Source organism: Orbicella franksi, chromosome 8 (genome assembly GCF_964199315.1).
Source record: "Orbicella franksi chromosome 8, jaOrbFran1.1, whole genome shotgun sequence".
In the NCBI taxonomy this organism is placed as follows: domain Eukaryota; kingdom Metazoa; phylum Cnidaria; class Anthozoa; order Scleractinia; family Merulinidae; genus Orbicella; species Orbicella franksi.
Window position 1 is genome coordinate 20,414,210 of NC_138152.1, and position 12,329 is coordinate 20,426,538.

Below are 12,329 nucleotides of genomic sequence, written 5' to 3' on the forward strand. Positions count from 1 at the left end.
CTGGCCAGATTTCAAGAATTTCTTTGAAAAAAGGATCTGATACTTTAATAATGCTACGACTGTCTTTTATATTTAGATTTCCAGTTAGTGTTACTTCACCTCCATATTTTTCAAGTTCTGAGTCAAAAAGTCTTTTCCAGCTTCCACAATTTTCCTTATCTAAATACTTCTTTATCCATGTGGCTTTGAGAGATCTATTAAAGAAACTTATATCAATCATTTTAAGTCCCCCTTCTGAGTAATCATTAATCATTACCTTTATTTTTATTTTGTCGCCTTTGTCATTCCATAAGAAGTTATAAAACATAACAGTTATCTCCTTTATTGCTGTATGATTTGTTTGAAGAGGAGAAAAAATATATACCAGTTGTGAAGCTGTGAGGCTTTTTAAAACAGTAATTTTACCTAAAAGGCCAAGTCTGCGAAGTTTCCAGCATCCCAGAATTGATTTAATTTTTTCTATTTTATCTTTGTAATTCAAAGATATAGTTACCTCAGGGTCTGTTGACAACCATACCCCTAACACTCTGATTTTTTTTTTTTTTTTTTTTTTTTTTTTGGCCATTTGAAGTCTTTTTCAGAACAAAGTTTAAAATCCCAATCCACACTTGCACCGATTCACAAAGCTTCTGTCTTTTTACTGTTAAGTCTGAAGCCGGATATATTACCGAAATAGTCTATTATCTTCAAAGATTCTAGACAGGATTCTTCGGAGCCGTCTAAAGTAAGGGTCGTGTCATCTGCATATTGGCTATAAAGTTTAATTTCTTTGTCCTTTACAATTATGCCACGAATTTCTTTTTTCTTCTTTTTTTTTTTTGGCGAATTGCACTGGCGAGTACTTCTACAGAGAGAATGAATAGATACGGTGACAGAGGGAAACATTAGCTTGCCTAACTCCCCGGTTGAGCTCAAAGAAATTACTTGCCCATCCATTGTTTAAAATACAACTTTCGCTATTGCAGTAAAATACTTTTAACCAATTCAGTAATGATGGGCCGAAACCAAAGTATTGGAAGGTTTTACGAATAAAGGGCCACTCTAGAATATCAAAGGCTTTTTCAAAATCAAAAAAAAGGAACAGTCCCGGCATATTGTTTGCTTTTGAAATTTGATGACGCTGTCTATTAAACGAATGTTCTCTCGAATGAATCTGTCTCTAATGAAGCCGGTTTGATCGTCAGAGACAAGTTTTGGCAGGAAATTAAAGTTTTGATGCGGCTTGAAATAGCTTTTGTTGCAATTTTGTAATCGCAATTCAAAAACGTTAAAGGTCGCCAGTTCTTTATTGAACTAAGGTTAGCATCCTTTTTCGGTATGAGCTTAATAATGCCCCTTCTTTGTGATATTGCTAGCTTTCCAATTTCGTAGGAATAATTAAAAGAGTGTATCAAAATTTCCGCCACGTCACTAGAAATTTGGGTATCCCTTACATTTTAGCATGTCGATCTAGTTCTTTCCTCATTGGAATTCCCTTTCGTCTTTGTAAGTTTGCTTTGCGTTTTTATCTTCGGTAGATTTGGTTACCCTGAATTAAAGAAACAATAATTACTGTTACAAACAAACACTCTGGAAGGGATACCCATATCACTAGGGATTTGGGTATCCCTTACATTTTAGCATTTCTAGTCCTTTCCTCATTGGAATGACTTTCGTCTTTGTAAGTTTGCTTAGCTTTTTTTTTATCTTCGGTCGATTTGGTTACCCTGAATTTAAGAAACGATAACGAAAAAACACTCCAGGAGGGGATACCCATATCACTAGGGATTTGGGTATCCCTTACATTTCAGCATTTCGATCTAGTTCTTTCCTCATTGAAATGACTTTCCTCTTTGTAAGTTTGGTTTGCCTGTTTGTCGATTTGGCTACCCTGAATTAAGGAAACGATAACAAGCAAGCATATTGAAAAGGGAATTAATAGGAGGAGTGGTCAAGGAAAGAGCGATAAATAAACAAGTATAAGACAAAGTTTATTTCAGATAGGCAACATGCACAGAGGTCAGCCACAGCTTGACACCAGTGTGCATATTGCCTGACGGCCGTATCTCAGTGTGTTCACTCGCATATTGAATAAATTTAGTCGCCGAACTATCCGAGGTTTAGAATGCGCCTTTCTTGTTTAAAATAACGTGCATTTCAAGGGTGATCGATAGGCACCAAGCACATGTTCATACAAGGATCTTTGGCACGTGAATCCGGTTTTGTATGTCGTTATAACTGCGGACTCGGATCTATTTTTAGCGACGTTATGTGTTTATGTCAAGATTAAGAAAGGTTTCATTTACTGAGGCAAAGCTTCGTAAGAAGATAGGTGGTTTTTGGGCAGAATTATGGATGACTTCACTTGCCCCAGTCCGTGGTATTTAACGCTTTCAGCGTTTTGGGTATAAAAAAAAAAAAAAAAAAAAACAACAAAACAAACTAACAGATTCACATCCAGGTTGTTGGTGTTAGGACAAACGCCTAATTCCTTTATAATTACAGCTTTCTCCCAGGCTTTCGCTTTCAATTGATTTCGGTGACGAGTTCGAGAGAAACAACCTTAGAGCACGTGACCTGACAACAATTGACCGAGGCGAAATATCGAGGCCTAGGAACTAGGCAAATGTAGAAGAAAAGATAAAACCTCTGGAACCTGGGTACCCATCTTCCATTAGTGCCCAGTTCACCGAGTTAACTTAGTTTAGGGAAAACCTCAGAGATATTAATTTGAAATGAGATAAACTATGAAATTTATTTAATACTCTAGGTGCAAATTCGAAATTACCAGGATTAGTTCAAAAATTGTTTATTTAATCACCAACTGACCATATTCAGTGCAGTTGCCGTTCTATTGCAAAAAAAAAAAAAAAAAAAAAAAAAAAAAGACCAAAAAAAAAAACCTCAGCTAAAATATTCTGGATTAGAGCAGTTTCAACTGAGTGTCGTAAAACCAAAACCAAAGTAATCACTCTAGCCAATCACAAAGTACATGAAAAATACAGTGAACCAATCAAAACTCGAGGTAATTACATGTAGCTGACGCAAGGCGCGCGAAAAAGAGTGCGAGTGAGATAATTGGTATTGGTTTTACTTCTGATTGGATGAAAAAGTGTCGGGAATTTTTTAAGCCAATCGTGAAGCGTAGTTGATGCAAAACCAATTACTTTTCGACACTCAAATGAAAACAGCTCCAAGTTGAAATCTTTGTTTCCGGTGTCTGGTAAAGTTGAATGTCGCCATTTTGTTGTACCTCTGTGCGTTGCTTCAATTTCAACAATTTCGCCGACAAGTTACTTTTCAAAACTTATTTAGTGGGGAAATTTCGGTAAAATTCTAGCCTATGTAAGCCAGGTAACTCAGCGCACGCTTTTTAAACTGTTTTAAAGCTCAAACTAGCAAACCGTCTTGCTACGTTAAAAATTTAGCACCTCTTCTTTTATTATTTTAGCACAAGTTCATAGTCAGCAAAACTGACGTAAAACCACAGGCCTTCTGCCTCATTCATGTAACGAGGTTAGGTCTACAGGTGATGATTATCGCCGTACGTCTCGTTAACATAAGAGAAAGGCATATCATCGTGGGCTGGTCTCTGCAAAAAAAAAAATCAAACACAACAGTGTAGTTAAAAGAGTGATTTCTGTCTTCACCGCACACCTTTCAATACTCGCTCGATCTGGCTGGTGATCAATTTACCAACAAGATGATGTTACTCAAGTGAATGCAGTTTTCAATAAAGTTTGTTCCACGATGTCTTGTATTTCACTAGAAATGAACAGTTATTATCGACAAAGGCCTACGGCACTAAACTGTGGATTGCTCCAATGTTACTGATACGCGATGTGAGATAAATGAAAGATACTTCTGTAAAACTACATGTTTGTAATATCCGCGGCCCTACACTTTAGCCTGATACCTGGTTATGATAAGAGGAGTAAGTAGCATTATCAGCTCTTGGTTTCTGTCAAAAAAGGAAAAAAAAGCAAAAACAAAAATAGCGTAAGCCTTCATAGAACGCATTCAGTTAACGAAACACGAAACTTGAGCAAATATGGCCTTCTTATAGAACAATTCAAGCGGTTAACCAAAGTCAGTGACAAAAAAGGGAGGACTTGGCTTCGCTCATTTTTTCCATCTCCCTTTTTCCACTATCGAATCGAGAGCGTAATGATCGAACATCATACAAGCTTATACTGTATAGAGCAAGCTTTTATCCATGACATTATGACAATATGCCGCGTCTCACGGCTCATGCAAATCTCGTAAGTGATATTCAGTCAAAATGACTGAGTCTTAAAATTGACCTCACACCTAACTTCGCCTGCATAACTTGCGCCTTCTATAATTTTTGCGCGGCATTAACAATTAATGAGGATATACCTCACCCCAGCTTATATGCCTTGGTAGCAACCAGAATCTTCATATAAATGCTGGAGGTGTACATCTCTGGTATTGGGTCTTTCGCAAGTAGGCTGTTTGTAGATAGATCTTTTTTTTCCGCGAACCGGTGGCCAATCACGTTGAACCTTTTAATGGAAAACTTGCTTGGCTTGAATTTAGAAATACCGGTAAGGTGAGCTTTTCCGCTTTCTTAGCTTCAGTATACGTTCAGTTAAATTTGGTCTGATTGGATTTTACATTTTTTCCTTTCAAGTCGCGCACATGTTCAGACAGTTATATATTTGTTGTTTGAGTAAACAATTTTAACCTTATAATTAGGGCGTGTCCACGCTTTAAAGGACAAGATATTATGAGGAACAGATGGCTAACGAAAGTAATAGAGAAGTCCTGTAAAGATCTGGAAGAAGAGGAAAGTTTGAAGAGCGTTACATTGGATCGATGTTTCTATATGGTTGATGATTTTTGCTGCATCTCTCCGGTTTGAAGTAGTATACACCGATCGATATCGATCCACTCCAGGTGATTCTCGCCCCGCGAAGTTTAGGGCTTAAAAAATAGCCGGCTACTTCGAATCCGATTGGGCATGTCGTAAAACGAGATGTACACTTCCAGTGTTACAAACATGTGCAACATCGGTTACAGTATATTTGCGATTTTTTTTCTTACCCGAAATAAGGGGGAGCCCCCCCCCCCGGCCCCTCCCCTAGATCCGCCACTGTTAGGAGCATATCACATGGAAAAACGGCGTAGCACCGGCCCAATTAGGAGATGAAGGCTCCATGTGATAGGCTCCTGCCACTGTCTAACATAGATTTAAAAGCCAATTAACCTCGACACTTGCCTTTCCATAGTCTCGCCTGTACGAATAGGCAAAGTATCCGATTGAAACAACACACAGCAAAAACTCCAGACAACCCAAAATGAGTACGAGGATGGTGAAGATCTTGACTCGCAGCATATTCTGATTGAGGAAACTGTTGTCAGAGTACCAAGTGAACGAGCCTATCTCTTCACTAGTGAATGCCGTGTGCACTGCCATACTGTAACAAACTATCAACATGGTGGACAGCAGTAGAGATATCACAGTGAACAACAGAAAATCCACCAACTGAGGAGAAAAAATATGGCCGTTATTAAAATTACATACATTGAACTTGACACCAGCTGACACTCGTCCTGTACAGAACTGGTGAAACACCACTTGGTGTGAGTCCTTTTGCTCACCCTGGGGAATACGACTTGGTCAGAGTTCCTGTGCACACCCTGATGAAATTCACACCTGCCTTGCACAAATAGTTTCTAAAAAATTTACAGAATAACTCCCTAGTTTTTATTTATTTTTTTTGTTTTCCTATGTGGTTGTGAACCCCGGCTCTTTGACTCGCAATATTCGCATGCCTACATAAAACCCGCATAGCAGCAAGCTTCTCAAAAGTTAAGGTGATCTCAGTGCAAAATTATCTTGATACTTACTTGAGAAAACTTCTCAAGAGCGTGAAGAGGGTCTAAATGGTAGTGGAGAGGGGGGTGGGGGGTGGGGCTGTACTCGGCGCTGACAGTTAGAATTTTGACCAAATTCTTAGCTGTCATTCAGTTCAAACCAATCCAGACCGTCTCTATAGAGACGACAAGCCAAACCGCCAAACGCGTAATCAGAGTGCACAGAAGTGGTAAACAGTTTTCCTTCAGCGGGAGCCTCATGGATATATGGGTGTCGAGTACGGTCGCCATGGCTAGAAAGTCTCCAGGATAGATCAACACAAAGACTCAACGCACTATTTCCATTTCTCAGTGACTGCAAACAGTGAATTGAACACACGTGCAATATTAAGATTGTTCCTTGGGTTGAGCCCCTTTAATAAATCAAAGAGAAACTTACATAATACTTTCTGGAGTTGTCTGTGTTCTCCATGTTTGAGTCTCTAACTGCAATAGCACCGGTAGCGGCAATCTGTGTTCAGTATATTGGAATTAATGAAAACAGCCAAATTAAGTTAAACTTATTACCATACCAAACCCTTTCCCTTCCTAGGCCAGAAATTGTGAAATCCCTTGGTTCAAAAGAATCGATTTAATTTAATCCTTCGATTAGGCTGTTTTAAGCGAGATATGTGGTAAAAAAAGTTAGACAATACTTAAATTAAAAACATCCAGACCATGGCGCTGGTAGCTAGAATTTTCTAGTTGCCGAAAAAAGTTTCACAGCAATTATAACCGGCATTTGAGAATGTTGGTTAATATTAAGAATCAGTGATAGAAAACGTAGGCAAATTATTTTTAAAAAGTATCTTATGAAAGTTATTGTCTTGTTGGCTTGATGAAATTAATATGTAAGATATTGATTTCGTCCTAGAAGACTGGTGACGCATTTTGTAAGTGTTTGTTTAATTATTCAATGTTTGATAGTAAATTGTTCTTTGTTGCAAAGCTCTGTATCCATCTGGTTACCGCTCTGGTTAGCTAAAGAGTTTAGCTAATTAATTCGTTCAAAGTCTTGGCTGAACCTAACTTTGAACAGTGTCATGTTTTAGGACATCTCAGTTTTTTGACTTATTAAATTCTCTTGAGCTCGCTCATTAGACTACGACGGGAAATATTTAACATTTTAATCAAACAATCAAAACATTTCAAATTAGACTTCGAGTTATATTTTGACTGATGGCGACGTAGAGAATTGTCAACAATAGTCTACCGGAATGTCAACAGAAACACGGTTATGAAGCAAAAATTAAGTTCTAAGCGATGAAACTCCACTTACCACGACGCCAATCCACAAAGCAAGAAGCATGATACTCGTCCAGTGATCCACGACAATTCTTACGACAATTCCAAGTACAATCAACAAACCACCGAATAGGCCATGACTTACTCCTAACAACTTCAGAACACCATCAAAATACACAATGGCTCCGTCGCGGACACCCATTCTTGGCAAAATCAGAAATGCGCCTAACTATGTTGTGGGGACTCCAAAGTCACGAAGTTTTGAATTAGTTTCCGAAAGTATGTAATTAAATATACAAGACATGACGTGTGGTACACTTCAGTGGTTTCATAAACTGACGTCTCTGTAAAGAAACACGCGTGATTGGTTATGTTTGAATTCCTTTACACTTGATTACCTTGGCTCTTTCAAACAACTGTTCAGTTCTCTCAGTCCAAGCTTTCCGGGATTGTGGAAAAATTCTAATGGAGGCGGTAGAAGGAACAAAAATTTGACTGAGAGAGGAGCTAGAAATTCTACCATACATAGTCCATGCATATGAAAAAATATTTTGCACCTGAACAGTTGCCATTTTTCAGTTGCAGCTTGTTGGGAGATCGGAAAACTTGTAACAGCGTGAATTTTCTACTCGTCACGCCATCAACGCATTTCTGCGAGATTTCGTCGCAACAAGAACTTCCTTTTTAAAAGGAGTTAGCCACTAATAAAATTAAAAGAAAAAATTATCGTGTTTGCAGTTATTGACTACACTCTTTTTTTAAAATTAGAATATTGTTTTCCGGCCCAGGCTGAATATTCTTACTTCTCTATCGATTTTAGACTGAAAATGTTCTTGTTGAATATTCTTAGATTGTAGAGGACGATGCCGACAAAACATCAAATTATCTGTTCAATCATGACCGTTCATGGCATTGAAGTAATTTTTGAGCCAGACTGCAGGTATGACACGCAGCCTGATGTGACACACATAATTAGTTTCTTGCAGAAATGTTCTTAGATCGAACACACAACTAGTGCGGTTTTTGTTTTGTTGTTTTTTGGCTGCTTTTACCGCTTAGGGAAGGAATAGTTTTAAGCAGTTTAGTTAAAAACATACAATTGTATTGTATTCACTAATTTTCAAGGCAAAAAATATTCCTTTCAAAATCTCATCCTCGGGTTTATTCTTGTAATATTCTTAAAATTTCGCAAATTTCAGCCTCTGTATTTTTTTTACAAAACAGTCCTAAGAAAATACGCGCGCTGATTGGTTAAAAATCGTGTTTCTAGTTTCTATGACTCGATAGAAACACAGAACTAGCACGAGCTGTTGACATTATGATGGCGCGAGCAAAGAGAATTTACATTTTGATAATCAAAGTTAACAGGTTGTTTTCCTTTTTTGTCGCGGTGTTTTCTAAAAGAAATAGAAAACATGTTCTCCGTGTTTCTATCGAGATATGGAAACACTCGTGAAAGTTTGAGCGAACTCAAAAAAGTTGTGGAAACACTCGCCTGTGGCTAGTGTTCCCACAGCATTTCTCGTTAGAAATCTCGAGCTCATAATCTAATTGTTTAATAGAAACACGATGTTTAACCAATCGGCGCGCGTATTTTCTTAGGACTGTTTTCTAATTTAACATGAATCTACTAGTCGTTCGAAACTTTATCTAAATCCTCCTCACAGACACTTCGAAAATGCCGAGAAGCGGCCGTCATTTTGTTAATAAGGGCACACTGCTACGCTGCTCATTATTTATCTATCACAGAATAGATAGCGACTAGCGTAGCCAATCAGAGAACAGCATTCGTGATAGAGCGCTATTTAGTAGATCTATGCTAAAACTCGATAGAAACACGGTGCATGTTCTCTATTTCTCAAATAGAGTATATTCTTATAAAAAGGAAAAAGTGTTTTTCTATATATACCCGAGACTACTTCAGACTCACGTCATGCAGTACAACATGACAACTGATCACAATCCCGTGATCACAATTTAGACATCACTTAATTGCATGGTAGTGTTGTTCCTTTTTGACTGAAAATCTTTTTTTACAATCTCAGTAGTTTAAAAAATCTTCTCCCTTTGTGAAATGTAATCAGAGCCTCCATGTGTTCGGTAAATATAAAGACAAAAGGCAAAAAAGTGAAACAATAAACTGCATGACAATGTTAAGTCTTGTAAACATTAAATTTACCACATTTCAATTAAATTTGTTTATTATTAGTCTGAATGTTGCATCGTGTACATTATTTATACATCTTGGTTGATGTCCCTTCAGAGCACATGTAAATCGGTTTCTCTTTGATCACTTTGTGGCTCTTCTCCGTTCAACATTCAACGGAAAAGCGGAATTGAGGTGACCTTTCACACGAGGTCACTTAAATATTTTCAATATTCTATCGCCTGAAGGCATTCACGTTAATTTGGATGAAGTGACTCCACTCCAATTTCAGATTTCCTGTCTTTCCGGATAACTCTTAGAGAAAACATCACCAGGTACGTAATTGCGCAAATTCATTAACTGTTATTTGAAACCTTTCTTTGTAATTACATCGAATCAAAAGGCAATCTGCTAATAACGCAATGAAATTGACACGATCTCTGTACACGTACGCTCGTTCAGTTGGCCTGGAGGTTCAACACAGACAAGAATCTGTTGACGACTTTTATGTCCTTCTTTCGTTAGATTGTCCTCTGATGTCATGGATATCCAGAAAGGGACTGCAAGGTTTAGCATGAAGTCGTTTCAAGAAAAGATGAACAAGTTAAAACGAGATTTAAAGGAAACAGAGGACAAAGTAAACGAGGTTAAGAAAGAGACATTGGCGGCAAGATGGAGAGAGCATGACGCCAAGCTTAAAATGAAGGAAATGTCGGAAAAAATATCTGATACTGAAGAGCAAATAAGAAAGATTGAGAGCCGTATTGCGTACCAGAACGGTCGCAGGAAAGAAATTGCCGAGAAATTTCGAGAAAACGGGCGAGTTAAAAATGTGTTGGAAGGATCGGCCATCGACGTAGAGGAACTGATGCGTAAACTACACGACGCTCAGCAACACACGATGGAAGTGAGGAAAATGAACAAGGGAATGCAGAAAGTAGTGGCCATCCTAGAGCCTAAGATCGAAAACGCCGAGCGCCGCGAACAGAAGGCCATTGATCGAGCATTTTTGATCAGCCAGAAGCTGACAGTTCATCGTTATCTGGCAGAGAAAAGGCCTGAAGGATTTCCATCACCCGAGGAAGATTTGATCCCTCAGTCAGACCAAGAGACCAGAATTGTAGGCCTCAGAGAGAAAATTAAAGCAGCCATTCTACGCAGAAGGCAAGCAGAAAAGAAGAGATATGCTTTGGAAAGGAAAATTCAGGTTATCGAAGAAGCGTTGGAAAACTACAAGAGACGTAATTTGCAATTTCAAATTAGTAAACGGGAACTTCTAAGCTCTAACTTTTACTAGGTTTCCCTCTTCTTCCCCTAGCTGGATAGCTTGGCATTGATCAGAAAGTTTCTTGGTTCCAGCTGTTTTGAAAATTTATCATAAGTTTCTTGATTGATTAACCGAAAACATAGCACCACATTGATGTAAACTGACATGTTGTGAGACTTTGCCTTGTCAGTGTAGTTCAGCTGTCCGTTGAGAGAAGTAGTGTAAGGAATTATAACATGTTCTAAGGTGCGATTGTATCATTACAAGAGGCTAAAGTAGCTTTGGGAATTATATTGTGGATCGACGGCTCAATCAGGGTCAAATAATTTAAAATGCTAATAATCTGTATGTAGACTTTCAAGGTTTCTTTCTTCGATGTCCTGAGTTTATTTGAATACCAAAATAAACAAACAAATGGCTGTGCAGTCAATTTTAACAAAGACTTCCTTGGGCGCTTAATCAGTTGGTCGCCAGAGTTACTTCCGGATTGTGTGAGATGTCACGCAAGGAATGACATAGCGGAGACAGACGTACAACATATACACTTGCACATTGAAACAACTAGAGGTGTACTGCATGACCGGTTCCTAGCTAGCAGACCCTGGGGGCTGGGGGTGGGGGCTTTTACTCTACAAAGTTTCGTATGGGTTGTCTACACGCCGAGGTCCAACCCTTTACCCTTTTATACCATTTTGACAGAAAAGGTTCCCCTTCAATACACCATTCATTGAAAAAAAGTACCTATGTCTACTAATCTTCAGTGTAACCCCTGAAGAAGGTCGATCCTGTCTAACCGAAATAATGGGCATTAAATTTCCCCTTTTCAGCCGTCCGGTCAGCCTTTCAAATGGTTTTATGCTTTATTTTACACTGCTGATCCTGGTCTAAACCAAGATCCGGCTTCACTCCTCTGCTGTTTGTACGAGTGGTCCTTGCATTACAGTTTACCCGATTGAAGTACTAAGACCATTGATCTGCATAGCTTGATCCAAACAGAAGCATATATACATCTGTAAGGTGCGTTTGTTCCAATCCCTTTTAAATACCTGAATGACCCTTTCGTATACCACAACTTGTACGACCCCTACTCTTATATATACCTGAAGCCTGAAAATTAAAAGGTACTCCTTACGGTCGGAGCTTCCCCGTATTAGCCATTTTAGGGAGTAACCCCATCCCGGGCTATAAGGATATTAATATTTCAGTATCTAAACTTCTGAGTTTTTGTGAATCGATTATTACTTTACAATAACTGTCTAATTTCTCGCGCGCTGATTGGCTCATTTTTATCATCACTAAGAGTACAGACCGGTAAAATTTTAATTTATGCAAGCTTTCAAGTTCACTTTCAGCTGTCAGACTGTCAACTTTTTAACCAATGAGATTTTATGGACTTTTATCAAAAAGCGAGAAGAGCTATTGACAATTATCGCGTCATTTTGAATAAAATTCACTTATCTTTGCGTACGGCAAGTTTACGGCGTCTTTTCCCTCATTTATTCCCGTCATTTGACCATTTTGGGGTCTTGTTATTGTCAGAAAACAAATTGACGTAAGTTTCTTATGCGTCTGTCCTCTTATTGATGACAAATTTCGTCATAACAGTGTCAAAGTTTACTGCAGAGCCACTTTGACAATGTTATGACGCAATTTATGATCAATAAGAGGACAGACGCATAAAAAACTTACGTCAATTTGTGTCATGATGGTAAAATTACTGTTTATAATATTTATTGACAGAGCCGCTAGGGACTGTCACTGAGTAAAGTTTTAGCCAAAATGACGAAATTTGGCTCCTCAAAGATCTGTCGC

General features: G+C 38.4%; 2 protein-coding genes across 2 annotated transcripts; one reads left to right on the forward strand and one right to left on the reverse strand.

Annotated features, from left to right (window-relative positions):
- Nucleotides 1-1,637: 1,637 nt before the first annotated feature.
- LOC145495310 (uncharacterized) lies at nt 1,638-7,842 on the reverse strand. The gene is made up of 5 exons (XM_081474904.1): nt 7,139-7,842; nt 6,260-6,331; nt 5,222-5,488; nt 3,896-3,940; nt 1,638-3,571 (listed from the first exon to the last, which is right to left on the reverse strand). Exons 1-5 carry the CDS (start codon nt 7,304-7,306, stop codon nt 3,503-3,505), a joined length of 621 nt encoding a protein of 206 aa, XP_081331030.1. The 5' UTR covers nt 7,307-7,842; the 3' UTR covers nt 1,638-3,502.
- A 1,658-nt stretch (nt 7,843-9,500) lies between these two features.
- LOC145495064 (uncharacterized) lies at nt 9,501-11,490 on the forward strand. The gene is made up of 2 exons (XM_081474640.1): nt 9,501-9,585; nt 9,776-11,490. The coding sequence occupies exon 2, from the start codon at nt 9,792-9,794 to the stop codon at nt 10,545-10,547; it is 756 nt and encodes a 251-aa protein (XP_081330766.1). The 5' UTR covers nt 9,501-9,585; nt 9,776-9,791; the 3' UTR covers nt 10,548-11,490.
- Nucleotides 11,491-12,329: the final 839 nt, after the last annotated feature.